Here is a 20,930-nt window from a genome sequence, read left to right as displayed (position 1 = left end):
TGAAAGGAATAAATTGGAGAATACATGAAGCACAGGACTTGTATTAGTGTGGCATCACACCTAAGAGAAAAACAAACAAACAATCCCCAACAAATCTATTCTGCCATGCAGTCAGCTCCGTATTATTTTGTATGAAGGGGAGGCTGTGATGTTCCAAATATTGGAAAACCAAGATACTGTAACGACAGCTTTTCTCTTAGGACAAATTCTAAGTGTTCTTCTATCTGAACTGAACATTGGCAAAAAAGAAACAATGTCAAAATATCTCTCACACACTGCTTTCTGCAAGCAGACAGTACTATCCAAAACTTGCACACACTGAGGAGGTGGGGGGGGGGAGTAAAAAACTAGGGCGCACAGGAAGAAAAGTTGAGAACAAAATATCCTAGGCCATATTCACTTGTGAATTTAGCTAGGACCAGTAACCCAGTTAGTGCCCATAGCTGTCCTCTGCAAGTCTCTCTCCAACAGGAACAGCGCTCTAGGATGCTCCAACAGGATATGTTATTTGAAAACAAAAAAAAAAAAGGAAAATAATAAAAAAAAGACCCAAAAACTTATTAACATCCTTATATATTCCTAAAGAAAACAATATGACTAATGCTTAATTGTCCACAGGGACACCAGCTGCCTGCATGCAGAGGCAGCCTGAGTCCGATGGACTCACTGACTGCAGGCAAGCTGCCACTCCAGTGCAGCCAGCCCTCGTTCCCAAAGCTGGCTGGTCTGGAGCAGGAAGACACATTTTCCTGGCCAGTGGAGCCCAAGCTAATTAACTGTGCAAACCTAAACAGACCCCATGTAAAGAACCAAGAGCACCCAAGTATGTAATGGCGACAGAGCCTAATGGCTGTTCACAAACTAAGTCCAAGACCAACAAGGCTTATTAAGGTCTGGCCCAGCACCAGACTCCAGCTGAGTCCTAAGATACTGTCATTACAGTATCTTCATTTTCCAGTATTCGGAACATCACAGCCTCCCCTTCATACTAAATAATACGGAGCTGACTGCATGGCAAAACGTGTGTGATTAGGCTGTTTAAATCCAACAAAGATCACCTGCTAAGCCAGGCTTCTTAGTATACCAATTCTTGTTTCAGATTATGAAATATATTTCCTAGCAAGTTCAAATCAATTTAAAAAAACACTTTTAAATTAATTTCTAACGGAAAATAATCAAAAGCACCAATGATTAGGGCTACTGACACTTGTTTACCGAGGATTTATCTGCTATTTGCAGACCACTAGAGGGAGCACATACACACTGTATTTGTAATCGCAGGGAGACGGCCACACAACGCCTACAGCGCAACCTACAGCACCCAACGCCCTGGAAAAACAGACCAACACACACACACGAGTCAATCTGCCTGGACAAAAAGATTCGGATATTTAGTTACCGAGTATTTTTCCAACATTTAATTTACCTGTTTATCCATCAGACAGCCCTGTAATTAACAGGGTATCGCATCTGCTGTAAGAACAGGCATTATATATTCTACACACTCAATTCAGTAAGTAGTAAAATCCCCAATACAGCTGCCTGGGGTTTGTTTTCCCTTTTTAGAATAACTAACGGAATAAGCTATCACAGAAAGCAAGTGATTCTCCATCCTCCATTTCTTCATTCAAATCATTACCAGAAATCTTTGGGGAAGTAATCAAGTGAAACACGCACTACCTGGCTCAATAAAAGCATAATCCAATGAAATGCAATGATTACTGACTGACAGGAGATTAAAAGCAACGCAACCATTCCTTCTGGCATTAAAAAAAACCAATAATCTACGAATGAAGACCTTTTTTAGCCCCGCTACAGTCAAGTCATGGCTAGTCGCAGCCAATTCCCTGGGCTAAGAGAGGCAAAGACTCTGCTTCTAGCATGAATGAAGATCTGCTCTTCTCAGTAACCTCATCATTCCCCGAGTTTCACTTATTACAACTCTTATTTTGTATCATAAGGCAGATATCATAACAGCAGAGGTGAAAGCTTAAGCAAGATACCCAAATGAAGCATACTACTTGAAATACTTTCTAAAAAGGATACCTTGTGCACTCACCATTTCCCGTGAAGGAAGAACTGGGGGCACCTCAGTCTAAAAAGACAGCACCAAGGAAGTAAACAAATGTGTATCCTAATATCCCTGTCAGTCAGGAAACACTTTCTTCAAATAACAACAAACATTACGGAAAAGCTTACAGCCACACAAAGTGAATCCCAAAAGTATTCAGAAAAGGATCAGACATCGAGAACAGAGACATCATGAACTTTTACAGAATCGTCCCAGCAACTCTAGCTCTGACACAGACAGCCAAAAGCTAGAACAGTAAACCTGCAAGGGGATTACCCTATAACTAACAGTTTTGCGAAACTCTTTCTGCACAACAGGCTGCTACCAACAACAGGGTACAGGTCCTCTGACCTGTCTCAAGGATGGCCTTTATGCTTAGACCTTTGTTTTCTGCTATGCTCAGAAACCAAGCTCTCTGAGGTCTCACATGTTATGTGAAACATTCCAAGAAGTGGTGCATGGCCTGTATGATTAAATAGGGGATGGTTTGAAGAAAGAGAACTACAACACAAGACCCAAAAGTTCTAAACAAAGCTATAGGAGATATTACCAATGTAATTTTTTTTTAAATACCAGTGCATATTATCAAATATTTCAAATGAAAAAACCCAACCACTTGAGATCTCCCACTAATTTCCATGAATTTTGAGTAGGGCCTATCAATTGCACTGGTGAAAAAACATAACTGATTCCAGCAATCTAAGGGCAAGAGACACTGACTGGAGACTGTGGCACAGGACATAGTTTCTCCAGAAACCCAATTCCGTCAGTCTCTCTCTCTAGAAGAATCATTCTAGACTGTGCTTTCAAAAGCAGCTTAACACACCTATCAGAAAACTTTTAAAGGTCAGCCTGAACCTTGCCACTTCCAGAAGAACAGTAAGGAAGCAGGAGGCTGAAGGTATACAAAAGCAAACTGCACCTGCAGCCTCAGGCTGCTGTTCCATGAGATGCAGAGATGTCTTAACAGTTCAACACCACCAAAGGGGGAAATCTTCCCTCGCCATTCCTCCTTCCAGCCACATACTTGGTGCAGCGCTTGCCTTTTGTAGATCTGGCACTCAGTACTTTTTATATTGATTGCCGTTAAATTGAATTCAACTACCTGACACACACACACAAAAAAAAAAGAAAGAAAAAAACCCCAGACAAATTAACACAGCAAAAGCTGGGTAAGTTCGTGTCACACCAGCTACTTCAGACAGCGCACTGAAGGATCTGGTGACAACTAAAGCATGTGCAAGAGGCAAATACTGGCCACAGACTAAAGCAGAGAAGGAAGGAGAAGTACTAAGACCTCCCTCATTTAGAGTCCCTGAGACACTACAATTTCTTGAGTAGCCCAGTGATTTCAGCAGTTTACCCTTCCTAACTGAAAAGTGACATCTAGGCAAGTGAACACTGGGATACTAGGAAAGTCTGTTACAGGGAAATCACACAACTAACAAGGAAGTTGGGCAAGACTTGGTACATGCTTCAAACTCGCCAGTACTCCAAGACCAGCATGATTCAGGAAAACCCAGAACAAAGGCTAGTACAACTTACTTGCCAAATTTCTCCTTCATTCAGCTCAGCAACTCAAAGGCATGCACACAAACTATTACGAGTTGCATGACAAGCGGGTTATCTCCACCTACCTCTGCTGAAGCAGAACACGATTTGAGGAAGAGAAAGAGAAGCTGCACTCCACTACATGATGGACCAAAACCAGCCATCACAGGATGCCAAGCAGAAACCTCGACCCTGCAATTATTGGCACCTACACTTACATGGAGAAGTTCTTCCCAAACGCTGAGTAGGCCTTTACATCCAACCAAGGCTGGAGTTACAAGCTGTGAGAGGAGAGACCGCTTCTATGCTGCCCTTAGATTGAACATTCTGCACAACAGCTTTTGATCTGGCTGGTGCTAACTACTGTGATAGAAATAATAGTCTGGCACTCTGCTATGTCCTCATTTCAAGTTAAAAAAAAATATCCCTTGAAGGCCCAGATGAGTTATAAATGTGCCTCTGTATGCTTTATAATAAACAAGCAAAAAAACATCCCTTGGACACAGAAGGCTGTTTCAAATGGGGCAGTGGAGGACTATTGCAATACTTTGAGGCCAACCTTTAACATAAAGAAAACAATGATCAATAAGTCAGAAGCAAAAGGAAATTTACTTTTTAAAAGACGTGCAAATCAAAGTTTTTCAAATGCCAAAATTAAAAAAGCACATCTTTTCTAACAGTATGTAAAGTTAGTTGAATACAGAAAACCCCAAAAAGAGTAATACAAGAGGCTATAGTAGCATGTACCAAGTACCACCAAAATGCTACAGCCTCATTCTGTTTTGTCAGCTTTTACGAAGTTGTTAAGAAGTAAATGTCAGGTAGAGTGCAGCAACTCATATCCCTGCCCTAACAGTTCTCATATACCTTGCTAATTACTTTCAAGTGTAAGCAAGACAAGATCTGAAGGAATAAATGACATCTTTTACTAAGCTAACTAGTACAATTTAATGTATACACAAAACAAAAGCACACGACAAGGAGACAAATTTCACGTAAGTAATGGCTTCCTAACTACAGCAAGAGCTGCTGGTTTTGAGTTTTAACATCTTCATTTGTCTGTCAAGTTATAGTCCTTTGCTAAGGACAAGAGAACCCTACATATACAGTAGCTGCATCAGCTGTCTCCTGTGGAATTAAGGACAGCACTAACAGTAACAGCAATATAAGCATAATTTTGATTGCCCAGCCTTCGGTTCATAGTATTTTACTGATTTTTAAAGAAATATATAATTATAAAACAAACCAACTAAAACCTGTACCTTTAAATTTGTGGTTATAAAAGAAGAAAGTTCACACAGAAATGAGAGCTAACAGAGATTGGCAGCATCCAAAAATAGTTGTAACAGCTGTTCAACAATCTATAAGAAAGGAGTTGGAGGTTCTCTCCCAGATTATCATCATCTCATATCATTCCATTAAACAAATACAAATATATTTATTAGTCAACAAATACAAATATATCCCAAAGGACTTCAGGGCAGTGGAAAGTGAATTCCTTAAACGTGATTCTTCCAGTCCAGGAGCAGACTGATCCTTAAACAGCAATGCTGGGAGAATGCAAACTGTACTTGCTCTATGAATAGGTAAACTCTCCAGTACTGTCAGCTATGCTATTTCATATGCACCACACTAACTTCGCTACTGGAATTCAAATACACTTTGTGAAATAAAATAGGAAACTTTCTTTGTATGCAGGAACTTATGCTTAAGCCTTACCACTACAAAAAAAACCCCAAAAACAGAACACCACATAACGAAAAAACAACAAAACAAAAAAAACCCCACTACACTATAACTTTCTGATTATATAGACATTGGCTCCAGTGCCTCTGCATCCATTCAGCTTTGAAGCCTATATATCAAAGGGGAAAATTGGTGGACTAGAAAATAATTTAAACTCACTGTAACTCGTTAGAATCTAAACATGGAAGACACTTCACCTTTTACCACCTAGTGGTCTTACATTAACTTATCCTAGCGCTCAGAAGACAACTATATAAATAAGCAAGTAACACCCTGTTGTCAGTTTGAATGAAAATGTTGGAAAACTAGCTATAACCTTATCTCTTACAAGGATTATCTTCTGCCATCCTAACTCCATACAGCTATACGTAGTCATGACCAGCAACACACCTCCTGTGCCCCAGTTAAGACTTACAGAGATGAAAACAGTATACAAATCTTTTAATTGGCCTAATGCAGTCGTTAATCCACTACAAACAATCCTAAAGCACTGGGACACCAGCCAAACAATTGGTGAGTTAAAAAAAGATGTTTCACTTACAGACAAAGTTGTTTTGTGATTATTTATGTTTCCTACAGCCTGGCAATGGTCAACATCAATATTCAGAGTGGAGAATGGATGTTAACCTATACCTAATGTATGACCAGATGCAGCAATCTTCCTAACAGAGAATTTCATCTACTACTTCTGCAAGTAGGTTCATTTTAGAAACACTATGTTCTCTTAAAGCATTCTGGCATTGCTTGCTCACAGACATTAGGGAAGTATTCTTTTGCAGTGGTGTCATCTAGTGGTCAAATCAAATGAAAAAAGATAATCATTGTTTATATCTGCCATATTCTGTATGATTTCTTCCTTATAAGAAGGTTGCCTTTAAGCAACCTATTTTATTCTGCAGGTTGTTGACTTTTTAATTAGGTTTTGTACCAACTGATTGACAACTGGTTGCCCTCCATCCTCCATGGGGAAGGGGATGCATCATCACACAAGCTATTTTTAAGGGCAGAGGAGGAAGAGCTGAAGAGCTAGTAGAGCTGTCCAACCTAAAATCTCAGATCTCTTCCCTCCTCAAGTCATACTGCAAGCTTACAAATTAACTAATTATCAGATTGCTCCCTTGTATACCCCAATAAAGACAGTCATTATTACTTGTGATAGCACCCAGACTCAGAACACTGATGATAAACCACAATTGGTTGTTTACATGTGCTTTAATTTAATTTGTTGGAAGAAAAAACTAGATTTTTTGTTAAAAAAAAGCACACTGCTGACCTCAAGCAGAAAAGCACAAGTCCAACAGCTGAACAAGTTAGGCTGATGATAGTTTTATTTGGTGCGTCTGAGGCATTCACTGAGGTTATTTCAGGTAAGCTTTCACACCACACAGTTTTATTTTTCAGGTAACTGACTTCAGATTCCAAGATCATAGAATTGTTTAGGTTGGAAAAGACCTTTAAGATCATCAAGTCCAACCATTTCACAAGTTTTAAATACCAATAATACAACACAGTACTAAACCAGCAACAAATGGACAGGCTACTGCAAAAGATGCCATTCCTTGCAGAAAAACAAAAGGCCAAGCAGTACATTACAGTTCTTAAATGCAAATATAGGAAGTAATTCCAGTGATGTGGCCAACATTTTTTCCTCTGCTTCCATAAAGTGTGAGCTAAAACATTAGCTGCTTATTTTACATCTTAACTGACCATGGTTAACGTGAAATATTGCGCTGATTTTTTCCCCCAACAAAATCTCAAAACATTTCCATGCTTTTTTCAATAAATTACTTTCCATAAATAGCAATGTGACATTCTAAACAACAGTACTTATAGCATCGGCTGTTTTCAATTCCTTGGCAATTCAAACTTAAACTTAATTTGAGATTAGGTTTGCTGTCTATATTATGTTTTTGACCAGTGTTTCAATTAACATTGTCTTCTATGAAGGCAGTACTAGGAAAATGTTTTTACACAAGTAAATTTAACTGTTCTTTAACTGGGAATTCAAGCACCTCATGTTTCAAAGCTACCACTTCGGAGAAAAGTCAGCCCCAGTTTGGCCAGAAAAGCTGGACACATACAAACCAAAAAAAGCTGACTATTTTTAATCAATACATCATCTGAAATGAATTAAAGAGCAAGTAGAATTATCTCCTTGTTGCTTCTACTAGATTACCAAACTGCACACATCATTTTCAGAGTGTGCCTGAAAAAGCCACTTCATGGCACTGGGGGGATTTCTCTGCAATTTCTTTCTGGTTGATAAGGGCTGTTAAGACAACAGACATACCAAAACAACAGAAAGACGAGAGTATCTCCCAAACTCTTGGAGTTCCTCCTACCAGACCTCAGCAACAAGGTGGAAGCAGCCAAATTCAAAACTGAGCAGCACAACAAAAGACTAGCAATCAGAAAAGCCTGATGGGGACGTAAGACCAGAAAAAGCAACGGGGCATCAGATTCTGCAACAATCAGAACAGACTGGTTGGGATACATGAACCACCCATCTCAAAAAAATCACCTTCTGCCTAGCCTCTGCACAAATCACTTGCCCTCTTACTCTTTCTAGATCATCTTCCCATTGCTTACAGTACTATAGACTACTTCACGTGCTCAAGATAAAAAACATTTACATGTTTACATGCTAATCTTTCTAGTGTTTGGCTTCCCTTCCATTTACTTTGTGCAAAATCTAGAAAGCTGCATCAAAGCAATCTATCCTACAAGAATATTACATGTGCAAGGTTAGGTGTTACAAAATATCAATACTTAAATTGCTTGAGCAACCCTCAGTTACACATGCATTAAGTTGTAGGCTTCCCATTAAATGATGCATGGAGCTCAGATAACAAATGATCCTGCTGACATAGCACGTACAAAAACTTCATACATAAATGCAGTGGAAGAGTTTACACTTCACACCACCACAACACAACTGGGTTATCATGCTCTGCCAAATTCTGTTGGTCTCATTGAATGCTATTACACTATAGGTGGACTGTAATCATTTTTGCTAGAAAAGATCACAAAAACGTAGCTGCACGTGACAAACGTGCAAATCGCTCTGTTGAACAGCTGTGTTATTTACAAGTAACATGAGCGGGTATACTTAATCCCCAATAGAGTACTTCAAAATACAGGTCAAAGTCAGCTGTAAATTGGGCAGAAGAGTAACTATGCTTCACCTCCTTCCACTTTGTATGCTTTAATTATGTATCTCTAAGTATAAAAATCCCCCTGCATTACCATGTTATTTGCACTGTTTTAGTATTAGAAGTCTGAGCTATCCCTCTGCTATAAATTTGTCTAGAATATCAATAGCATACAAACAGCTAAAGCAAAATTTTCATGCTTCATTTTACCAGACAAGGTTATACTTACGTAGTTGCAAACATACTATCTCTAGCAGGTTATTTTTTTATGGAAATAGATTTTATCTGAACCTTTTGAATGGTATCTAGCCTGCCCCAAATGCTTAAGAAGTTTAGCTTATATCCTATTAATATACTGATCTGTGAAAGTCAAACGAACAAAATTGTTAGATATGTATCTCAACACAACTCTGAATAACCAAGAAGACTGAATTAAATGCTGGTAAAAAAATGATAGTGCTATCTTCATGAGGTAGAATCATATCACAACTTTATCTGAACAGAATTTAGCTTACATGGTAAGTAGAAATAATTGTTAGGGCAAACTTAAAACAGATTTATGACCGTCTAAAAAGAAGAGTGAAAAGGATTCTGAATTTCGAAAGAAAAAGAAACAAGACAGACTTGCATTTATCACATATATAAGCCTACATTTCATTTAAGCTTTGACAATGTAGCATGCATAAATATTTTAGCAAAGGTTTTAGAAAAGTAACAAAGGCAGGAAAGTTGTTTTGGGGGGGGAAACATTCTTCTAAAGTATTCTTTTTGCTGTTAGTTTGGAAACTGACAGTATCTTCAAAGGCAGAAAACAAAGGTATTTCATCGAGTAAATGAAAACCAACACCTGAACTGCACTGACAATTCATAATATTAAGGTTTCTAGTCAAAGCGGAGGAAGAAAACCCCACATCTTATTCTTTAAGCAAAGTGACCATAATACTAATTGCAACCTGAGTCTAGTCATTAGACAAGTATAAAAATGAGAAACATGGAAAACAAACTTTGGATATAGGTTTTCTGTAGAGAAAGCAGCAACTCTACTGAAGTTGTTCTTGTCCTGGCTTTGTGACTGGGACTTTGCTGGTTGAAAGGAACAGAGTAGGGAGGAGATGGAAAGCTTTTTTATTAAGCACTGACCCATACATACCCATACAGATTTCCTTACAACTTATCTCCTGCAGCACGTAAACAGATATTTCTTCCTGGTGTAGTACAAAGTTTGCCTTAAATAAGGTCTGGATCAGCCACTAAAGAAACACCTCACACAAAGTAACTATGCTCTCCAATGACAGTTTTGAACCAGCCCACTCCCATCATGCAACATACACCAGATTACACACAGACACCTCAGGCTACCCACAGAAGCCCTGTCTACTCTGCAGTGTAAGCTGGCACCTTCCTTCTGAATAAACAAAATAAAGCAAACCCACAAACTAACAACAAAAAACCCAACAGGTGACCGACCCCACAAGAGCTGTAGCGCACATTCTGCACACGTTCCCATTTTAAACCTCAGCTAGGTGAAATGGCAAACTTACTTAGACAAAACACAGACCTTTCCCAGTTCTCTCCCACAAGCTGCTTTAAAGACAGACTCAAGCTAGCTATGTGTTGTAAACCAGCTTATTTATACTACAGAGCATATGTACCAATAATATGAGAAAGAAAGCATCTGAAGCTCAAAACTCTTCCAAGTTTTTAATCAGTCTAAGATAACAGTAAAAACACTTGCAACATGCATACATCAGTATGAATAAGCATGACACTAACTCAGTGGGGAAAAAAACCCATCACACTAAACCCCAGATAATTAACTATTGCAAACATTTTACAATTCCCAATTTCTCCAAGAATGAAGTCACAATTTTCCCAACTACCTAAAAAGCAAAAATCCAACTTACATTGATTCTTTAAGCTTTCAACACTTCACCCATTCTAAGTACACAAAACACCATGTGATGAATTACATTCTACGTGATTCCTCAAAACTTTCATATGATTTTTAAGTCACAGCTTCCCCTAGTTTCTCATTAAATTGCATTCTACAAACCACCAGCCTTTCTCACACCAGGGGGCTGACATGCCTTTGCAAATCCACAAAAAAACCTGTAGTGTCAAGACTCAAGAGAGCTGTCCTGCCTCCACAGCCGCTTCTAAACTAAGGAAAGAGATACCAAGCCCAGCAATACAATCCCTCTCTTAACTAAAGTAGGAAGGAGCAGTAACAGTATCACTAGCTTAAGCATCACACCTCACTTCAGTTGTGTTTGATGGAGTTTATTTTCCCGATTTTTAGTTTAAAAAAGCAGACACAAAAACCATTCACAGCAAACAAACAAATACATAATTTGTTTTTAAATATACTTACCTTGCACCATTACTTCTAACTACTTCCACTGTTTCACCAACAAAATACCGATCCTTGACATAAGCAAAGATTTCATCACAGATTTCATGAAGTCGGGAGCGATGGGTAAGGGTGGCCAAGTAGAGAACTGGAATGATAAGTGCCTCTGGAAAACTTTGAAGATTATGTCTGGCTTTCTTCTCTGATTCCAGTGCTTCCTGATATGTCAGTCCTGGTTTCCCTGTGACAGCACAGCTCCACACAAGGCTGTTGCACAGAATGGTGCGTTCAAAAAAATCACTGAAAAGGAAGGCGGGAGGGGGGGTGAGAGAAAGAAAATGGTTGAGTTCTGACTAACTTTTTCAGTTTGCTCACAATTAGTACAGCAGCGAATTCCTTTTACAAGCCTGAAATGCAGAAGCAGCTCTACTCCCATACAGGCTATAGATAATCAAGGGTTATTTAAAACTTTTAGCAATTTACCATGCCATAGCTATTGTAAAACCAAAGTTTCCTCTCACTACAGACTACAGTAACAGCATCAAGACCTAAAAGTCCTGCAAACAAATATTCACATATAAGAAGCCTTATGCATAAGAACAATCACACTGAGTTTAATAGGTGTCATATCCTCCTCACATCCCCGTTTCCACAAATATTTGCCAAGAGGAGGGTGTAAAAACTGTACAAACATAAAATAACCCTAAGATCACAGAAACATGTTGCAACTTGAGTAAGTTTCAGCATTTGAGTGCCCTAGCTCACAAATGAAAAGATGGGAGAGGTAAAGAATTAATGTCAAGTACGTCTCTAAATAGTTTTTATTCCTTCACTGTTTGCATTGCTCTCAGTAAAAGCATTAAACTATTTTTTCCTACAGATTCTTCTCCTCCCTTGATCCACTAGTAAATACTGATTCTCCTCCTTCCCTGTATTTCCTATTAATGATAAAATCACATTGTTATTGCTTGCTTACTAGTTATTACATTGGAATCAAGAAAGAAGCACTTTCTTTCTTGTGTCAATTTTTGACAGGTATCAGAAAACCAGTGGTTTGTTAAAACACTTTCTAGATGAGGTAGATTATGTAGCTACTCACAAAACCATGTTAAAACATATCATATACTATGGGCAGTGATTGGACAGCAGAGCAATCTCTCAATATGCCCCACTTCAGATAAGGATTTTTATTTTCTTTCCTTTAAAAATCTTAACAGAGTAGTATTGATGAGTACGGAACACACAACACAACAACTTGAGTTTTATTTTGCCTTGTATCAGTTCAACATAGCTATTTCAAAGCAGACAGTACTTTCTGAACACTGCATGCTACACCAGAAACCTGAAGTTTCAGCCTTTAAAAAAAAAAAAACACCTTACACTGCACAGTGTTCCCATTTTCAAAAGGATACAACTATTCAAATAATTTCTAGTAATGGTGTTAGAGAATTGGACAGTTCACACTTCTCTGAGCGTTTTTTTTTTGCAGGCTCCCTGGAAACTCAGGTTGGTAAATGTGCATCAGAGACTGATCCAGGTGACAATGTTCACTGCAGATGGACAGATGAACCACAATATTTTGTAAATGAAAATTCCAAACTGAGGACAATGGAGAGTCCTGGCTCATATAATTCTTTCTGTATGACCACAAGATTCCTCCGAGTGTGAGAGAGATGCTCTAGGAAGAACATCAGTTGTAAGAGGGGAAAAGGACAGAAGAGGAAGAAACGTATTATCTGAATAATATTTAATGGCTACAAAAATTCAGATTTTTAAGTTACCTGCATCTACTTAAAATATTTGATAGTACATGGGTCTAACACTCATAAGTAATAAGCAATAATGTGGGTTTGCTTACTCTAAACAAGAAAAGGAGAAGAACAAAAGAGAGAATGACAGAAATTAATTCAATATATGAAGAACGGATGGCTGTCAGTCATTCTTTGTGCATAGGACAATATTTTTTTTTTTTGCTGTCAACCATGGTGAAACACTATCTTTAAGGTGTAAAATAGTTACTTAAGCATTTTAAAGAATAGATTAGACAAATCTGTGGGGTTTTTTGTTTTGTTTTTTTTAAGGTGATGGAATACATAAAACATTATCTCTTCAGGTCTCTTCCTGCCCTACATTTCAATACTTCTGTATTAGATTCACAAGAATTTTTAGCAGTCTTACTGACTTCAATGGATAAAGAAATGTTTACTCAAATCTTCATGCAGCTGTGTCTCTACATGTATTTTTGCGTCTCACTTACCAAAGAGGTTCTCGATAATCATCTTTAGCTAGGAAAGAGAAAACCACCCTAAGAGTTATTGTAAAATGTACCAGAACATAATTTTCAAAAATTATGAAAGTAAAAAGGAAAAAAATGGGGGGCAGGGGGAGCAGACAGGGAGGAAAAGGCTGAGGTTGATGCTGACAGTGTCCCTTTAAGAGCTGCTGTTATTCTTTGTGAGGGGACACCAGGCAGTCATACTATTTAAAGCAACAGCATTGAACTTACAGGAACAAAACAAAAAAAAACAAAAACAACCCACCAAACACAAAACCCTCTCTAAAATTTTTTAATCCATGATTATTACAAATGCAAATTTCTAAGATTACTTGAACTGAAACATGTTTGAGGAAAACATGTTTCAATTTACATACAAAAGTAGTTTGTGTATCTAGTTTCATTCTCCCTCATTTCCTCTTTTGTGTGGATTTTTCCCCCATGAACTTAAGAGGGAAGAAAAAAATTTACGTGGCGTTTGAAAGCATTATTTGTCTTTAGCTAGCCATTACCTATAGCACATCAAAACCATCTGTGGCTTAGTCTGTTAACACAGTTTTATTGCAATGTTTTAACGATCTCACTTTAACTTGGTTTAGAGGGATGAGAAAACAAAATCCCAACAGTATAGCAATACATGTTATTTGTAGGACTCTCCATCCCTATATCTCTCTGGTACACATCAGTTATCACAAAAAAGTTTACAAAGAGCAGACACAACAGCTACCAAACCTAGAGAATGGCAGCAGCAGCGACACCCCTTCTCTTTAAGTAATGCACTTGATCATATTATACATTCAACTTAAATTCACAACAGTAAGTGTATCTGCTGCTAAGTTACATATGAAATCTTATCCACATCTTTATCTAGGCTAGGGTATGACAGTCTCTGGGGTTTCCTCGCTGGTTCAAGATCTCTGTAACTCTTGACAACATTGAGAAGGAAGTTCATACAAAACACATCCACAAAGCTCACTCGCATGGTCCCAATCTGCCTGCGAGAAGTCAAACAGGACTGCAGCACTCTGGTGAAGATGTCCACATCAGCTCAGCTACTTGAGCAGCAGGGACTAAAAAAAGGAGCTCGTTAATGATGACTTCTCAGCTGGATGTCTTTCTTCATTTACATCATATAGTTAGTTTTCCATGCAAGGTAAGGTAAACAGCTAAATAAATTATCAGCAAATCATTGATTGGTAGTTTAATATGGCTACTTGGTAGTTATATGATCAGAGGCAGTTCATTAACAGAAGCTAGAAATAAATTACTTGCAATCTCTGCGCTGACTGCACTTGTAATGGATATAAAAATCCAGACTAGAAGTGACAGATGCCTTTTTTTGAACTAACCGAGTATTCCCATTGAGTCCAAGAGCTACTGTATTTTTATTGTGTTCCAGGAACATGCTTATTTCACACTATTTACTTTCATTCATCTTCTTAGCATATATTAAAAACAGGTTGGGTGTGTGTGGTTTTTTTAACTAGAAGAATTCTATATTGGAGAATGACATGAATTTCTCATATTTTACAAGTGAGTAAAATTTAAGAGAGGAAAAATGAAAAAATAAATCTATGGAATGGCTAATTTTTAATAACTCATTTTTAATCCTGAAGCCGTTATGAGCCTCTAATACATAATCTATTTAGTCTATGGTAGTAGGGTAATCACAGAAGACCAACTCTGCCATTCTGGATCACAAAAGTGTTTTTATACTCTACCTCATCTCCAGAAGAGGTCAAGAATACATATTAAAAAATAATGCACAAAAGAAAACTGAGACATTTATTCCTTAATATTTACAGGCTAATTACGCATTAAGCAATGTATTTCAAGTAATGAGTTTCTCTTCAACAAAACATATTTAACTAAGGACACTTTAAAAAGCCTTTTGAACAGACCTCTTTTTGACTGAAAACAAGACAGGCCAATCTATAAAGAAGTTTCAGTAAGTTTTGAAGATGCAAAACTGACTCTTCCCCCACTGCGTCTTAGAAAGAGGAACATTCCTACCACTGTATCTATACTACTCATCATTTTCTTTTTCAAGCTGTCTCCACAAGCAAGACTTCCCATACTTTAATAGCAGCTTTCACTGCACATCTATATCAGCTATTAACTTTCACAGACAAGGCGTCAAAAACTGGTGGTAACATCCCACCGGTTTAATGTGTTTCTCATGCATCCCATGCATCTTGTGCACCCTCGCACTTGCTCTTCCTGCTCCTACTATGTCTCCAGAGACTCTTACTGTTGGTCTGTCCCTCTAACTAGAAGTACAGCCAAGCATGAAGAACATCAGTTCCCCCAGTCCCTGTTACTCCTGATAAATACAATCAAACACTGCCACCTCACTGCACTCCTTCTTAAAGGGTTACAAAATTGTGTGATGGTATTTCAGATTAAAGAGGAAATACGTCCTTAACGGGAAAGTCACTTTACAAAATACTAGTCTTGCCAAATTCTCCTTGTGTTAGCGTAATGACTTCTTATATAGAGAAGAATACTACTAATGTACTGTTTGTATTAATCTCTGCTAAAGCTGCCATAGGCATGAAAGAAACTTTTCAACATGAAGTTTGTGCTCTGTAAAAAAACCAACAAAACAACAAAGAAACCTACAAAAAAAACCCCCAAAAAACCCAAACAACTTAAGTCTCAACCCTTTGTAGTTGTTCATATAGTTGAGGAAGGGGGTGAATTCAGGTTACCATATCTATACAACCCACTTTATCTACTCAGACTCTAATTTTCAAATTCTCCCCTCAAAAAATTTAAGTTGCTATTGCAAAAGCAGATTCAGAGAAGTCTGATTTAGACAATGGTTTTCTTTCATGAAACAGCTAATACAGTTGTTTTTTTAAAAAAGCGGGCCCTCCCTATCCCTACTAATCTAACTGTCCTTGCTTAGGCAAAGAAATGAGAAATGATGTTTTCAGAATACATTAGCCATTTGAAGAATCACTTTGCCACCAGGAGAGACAAGAATGAGCACCTTTAAAACTTGCTTAAAGACAACCCTATGTTCTCTATTAGATTACGCCACAAACAACTAACATTAATCTAAACTTACTCATCTGTGCCAGAACACCTTGCTAAGTACAAAAATACTGAACTTTTCAATCCAAAGCATCAATTTTACCCAACCTAACAAAAAAGAGACTTCTGGTTTTGAATTAAAATTAACAAATTTGAGAATAATTTTGAGAATTAGAAAACAAAGAGGAAAAAAAACAAACCCCCAAAAAAGCCCACCCAACATACACAAGAAACAAGCACAGAAGAGTTTTCTGCAGTCTTCCCAAATACCACATTCTAAGCCCTGACCTCTGAGGTAACCACCCACTGACATTTCTAGGGATCGCCTGTGTGAATGCAAGTCTAAATTTATCCCTTAATTTGTTACCTTTGGTTAAATACAGAATTTGGTCTTTCATACTTTTACTTACTGTCAACATCTTTGCAGTGTAAATAAGCCTGTCAGAGTACTCAAAATATTCACCTTTGAGAGCAAAAGATGTTTTAAAAGGATGCTTTTCATGCCGAAATTCTAGCAAGAGTACACGTACCCGAAATGTATTTCAGTGCAGTGTCAACAAATACATGAGAGTCATCTAATTACGTGATAATAATAATTGTAACCAGAAAAGCAGCTTTTAAAATACTGGAAGCTGGGGGAGGGTGACTTAATTCCTATAGAAACAGAAGGCTGTCAGCTCTTGCTTGTTAGGTTCTTATACACCCTATAATGAAAACACTCCTTACAAAACTTCCAACAACATATTCAACACCCCCCCCTTCTCCCCCAGAACCGATCGTCCAGGAAACGCAAAGCATTACCCTTCAAAGTTACCTAATCCAGCTTCTCTACAATTTTATTAGGTGAAGTGCATTTGAGTAAGAAAAACAAGTCTAAACACGAAAAAGATTAAGGTGTGCTCTAATTTCATATGCTGCAAACGAAAACTATTTCAGATTTAATCTCACCAGTCTGCACGTCTTTAAAAAAAAAGAACACAAAAAAAACCCCAAACCAAAAAGACCACTTGGCTGTGGGGCCATCCTGCAGGCGGGGGGGGTGATGGATGGGACCGGGGGTGCAAGCACGGACGGTTACCGGCTTTTGGAAAACGGCACCGTCGGTCCATTGTTCTTACCGGTGATAAAGTACGCGGCAGCAAGTTCGGACCTACCCGTGCAATACGTTATCAACCGTTAACGGCAATTTCATAATTTCCACTGGTCTTTTTACACACGGAGAAGGAAAAAAAATATAGAAAAAAGGAAGGGACGGCAAGAGAGAGAAAAAACCTCACTGGAGAGGGAGACCCTGCGGACACAGCTGTGCCCCTCGGGTGTACCGGCCGGTGGTGCCGCCCGGCGGGGAGGGGAGGGGATGACCGGGCGGCGGGACCCCGCCGGACAGGTGCAGCGACCCCCGCGCCGGGGCCGCGCTTCCCCCCGCCGCAGGCCGAGCTACCGGGCGGCAGGGCTCGCCGGCCATTTCCAACCGGGTCAGCCGGCGGCTCCCCGCGGAGGCGGGGCGAGCGCGGCCCTGGGCGGCGCGGCGGCTCGGCCCGGCAACAAGGGGTTAACGGCGGCGGGAGCCGGCCGGGGAGCCGGAGCCGGGCCAAGCCCGGCGGGCTGCGCCGGCGGCGCCCCCTGCCTGGCCGGTACCACAACAAAAGGGCGGCCGGCACATGCCGAGCCGGGCGGCCCCGCTGCCCCGCGGCGCCGGCTCAACCAGGGCCCGGCGCGGCCCCTTCCGCGGGGCGGCCTAGTGCCGTCCGCCGCCGACACGCGGCTGCCGACGGGGGCGGGGGGAGGGGGGAGAGCCGGGCCCCGGCAGCCGCTCGCTACCGCCCGCCGCCTCCCACACGGGCAACTTTCACTTCCCCGACGGGGGCGACACAGCGGAGGGAGCGGGGGGGGTATATGTGAGGAAGGAGCCGGCCCCCGCTCCCACCGCGAAGCGAAGGGGCCGCGGGATACCCCGGCCGAGGAGGGGCAGGGATTCCCCCTGCCCCGGGCGAGAGATCCGCCCTCTCCCCCCACCCCCTCGGGAGGGCACGGGCTCGGCGCCAGCGCCACCCCCCCCCCCCCGGCCGGGCTCCCCGCGGTGCTGCCGGGGAATCCCCTCCCCTGCCGCCCGCCCAGGTGTCAGCCGTTCGGGGGTTAAACCGCTGCTGCCCGCTGCCGGAAGGCGAGGGGGGGTCAGGGCGGACAGAGGGACGCGGACACGGGGGTTGTCTCTTACTCGTAGTCCCTGAAGATCTCGTTAGTGACCCTGCAGTAGAAAACGCGCTCGTCCGGCCGAAGGTCGGCGGGGGGCTTCTCCCTCACGAAGGGCTTTCGGTGCAGCAGCGGCATCGCCCCGCTCCGCGCTCTCTTCCTGCCCCAGGACCAGCTTCGAGGGGGAGGGAAAAAAATTTAAAAAAAATAAATACGGAGGGAGGGAGTAAGCGAGTGCGGGCAGCGCCCCCCCTCCCCGGGCCGGGGAGGAGGGAGCGGGCCCGGCGTGTCCCTCCTCCCGGGGAGCCGGAGAAGGAGCGGGAGAAAGCGGCGGCGGCCTTTTGTGTGGCTGACGCGCCGCTGCCTGCCTGGAACTGCGCGCGGAGCGAGCGGCGGATCCTTCCTCCCGCCTCCGCCTCCCTCTGCCTCACAATGGGGCCATGACGCCGAGCGCCGGGCGGGGGCGGCGCCCCCCGCCCCAGCCGCGCAACGTGCTCCGCGCGGGGATACCCCGGCCGCCGCCGCGCTTTGTCTGCTCAGGCTCCCCTGCCCCCGGGTCACCCCCTTCCCCCGCCTCTGACCCACACACGCCGGGCCGGACACCAACTTCCACTCCCCCGCCTCCTTCTCCTCCTCCTCCTCCCCGCAAAGCAAACACCCAGGAGGGGCAGCGCCGACCACTTCCCTCCCCGCTTCCCTTCCTGCCGGGACGCTGCCTAATGGGGGTCCTCGCCCTGCCCTTCCCGCCCCGCGCCGCCCCCCGGCCCGGCCCGGCCCGGCCCGGCTGCCGCGGGACAGCGCGGCCGCGGCGCGGGGGCTGCCGGCCCTCCGGCCTGCCGCTGCGGGGGCTCCCTCCCCTCCTGCCCACCTGGTGCGGCCGCAGGCTGCCCTCGCCGCTGGGCCGGTGCGCAGCGCGGTCCCCCTCGCCGCGTTTATTCCCTTTCCTCTGCCCCCCCCCGGCTCCTGGGAAGTTTTTGATCTACTTCTTCAAGCCCTCAATCAGGAAGAGCTGCGGGGAGGAGCCTTCCCCCGCTCTCCCCTACATCTTTATTGGCCGCTCGGTGCCTTCCAGCGTGTGTCACACAGGAAGACAGCGAGCTACATTATTAATTAATGGCTGAGAGGGCGCATCCTCCATTTTTGAATTATCAGCAGGAGATCTCCGGTGCGGGGGGTGGGCCCAGGCCGGCTGGCCGCGGCCGGGAAGGCGGCTCTTTCCGCTCGGCACTGCCGGCCGGGCCGGGGTGCGGGCGGCACGGCGGGGCAGGGCAGGGCACGGCACGGCAGAGCACGGCACGGCACGGCGGCCGAGCCTGCAGCGTGCGGCGCTGCCCGCCCGCGCCTCCTGCCAGCGGCATTACCGGCGCTTCCGAAACCGGCGCCGAGCAGCCGTCGAGCCAGCTGGGAGACCCCCCCGCCCCAGCCCCTGGGAGAGCCGCAGCCCCATCCCGGAGCGGTCGCTGCCCTCGGTACCTGACCTGCGGTGCGGCCGGCGCGGCTCCTGCGGGGCGCTTCCCCCCGGCCGCTCCGTTTGACAGTGTGGTGCCGGGGACGCTTCCCTCTCAGTTACAGCCCCAAAGCCGAGGAGCTACCAGAACAACAGGGGCACACGGATCTATTTTGCTGAAAGTGCGATTAGACACACAATTAAGATGAGCGTAAGAGTTGTACCTGGGCCCCTTAACACCGCCTCATTTTTTCCCAGTTCACCGAAAATGTCACTATGCAGTTTTGCTACTATATTAATTTTTCACCACTTTTTTTTTTTTTTTTACACTAATGCCTTTAGAGCGCCATTGGTAATTAAAACTGGGGTGTTAATTTAATTGTGTTCTTGAGAGTGCTAGCCAGCTTGAAGACATAAAACCACAGAAAGCCTACATCCATTAGAGTTCATCACCACGAGGTCCAGCACTTAGTTGAAAAATCCACAGAATAATTGTAGAAACTCCACACAACTACTGAGGTGAAAAATATCTGAAGGCTGATACCTAAACAGTTTAAGTTTACAATGTAAAATGCTGCTCCTGCAAATGAAGGTCCCGGGCTGTTTCCTGCACCTGTGCATTAGGTTGTTTTCTTTACCTCTGCAAGTAAAGGCAACGGCCGGTGCTGCTGTAGCCTGTGTGACTGAAACCTAAAAGAATGTTTACATCCAGTCCACGAATTACTTTGTGTAAAAAGTGATCAGGTTTTAATCAAAAGCACTGAGAAACGTTAATGCTCACTTACTCCATTAGTTAAATTTACAAAATATGAAGCTTGAGATACAAAAAAGGTTAACCCCCGAGTCCTACCAGTTTATTTTCATTTGTCAGCTGGCTTCACTTTCAGTTTTTAATTACTTTCTAGCAAAGGGCACAAATGCAGCTTGAGTTAATGCACTTGTATCTAACATCTGGTAATTTTTAGTTCGTTTTGCATCAAAACTGTACAGTATGCCATGGTTATGACATTTAGTGTTGCCAGCTCTTATGATTACAGTGAGATTTTGCAACACTTAGCTTTGTTTTAAGCTCCAGCTCTTCAGCAGATGTGATTAAATTGGAACCT

General features: G+C 42.5%; 1 protein-coding gene across 2 annotated transcripts in view; it reads right to left on the bottom strand.

The window, feature by feature from the left end:
• The window catches only part of BAZ1A (bromodomain adjacent to zinc finger domain 1A), a 65,246-nt gene extending 45,836 nt beyond the window's left edge, over nucleotides 1-19,410 (bottom strand). The window contains exons 1-3 of one of the 2 annotated variants that reach the window (XM_080395124.1): nucleotides 19,246-19,410; nucleotides 18,403-18,552; nucleotides 10,892-11,170 (exon numbers count right to left, since the gene is read on the bottom strand). In XM_080395124.1, the coding sequence (XP_080251250.1) occupies nucleotides 10,892-11,170; nucleotides 18,403-18,515 (392 nt within the window). In that variant the 5' untranslated portion in view covers nucleotides 18,516-18,552; nucleotides 19,246-19,410. Of the gene's footprint in view, nucleotides 1-10,891; nucleotides 11,171-18,402; nucleotides 18,901-19,245 lie in introns of those variants that run through there. The other variant, XM_080395125.1, reaches the window with a different exon arrangement.
• Nucleotides 19,411-20,930: the final 1,520 nt, after the last annotated feature.

The sequence above is a fragment of the Falco punctatus genome (genome assembly GCF_963210335.1).
Source record: "Falco punctatus genome assembly, chromosome: 7".
NCBI classification, from domain to species: Eukaryota; Metazoa; Chordata; class Aves; order Falconiformes; family Falconidae; genus Falco; species Falco punctatus.
The sequence above is the reverse complement of the archived record's forward strand: the minus strand, read 5'-3'. Positions and strand labels throughout refer to the sequence as shown.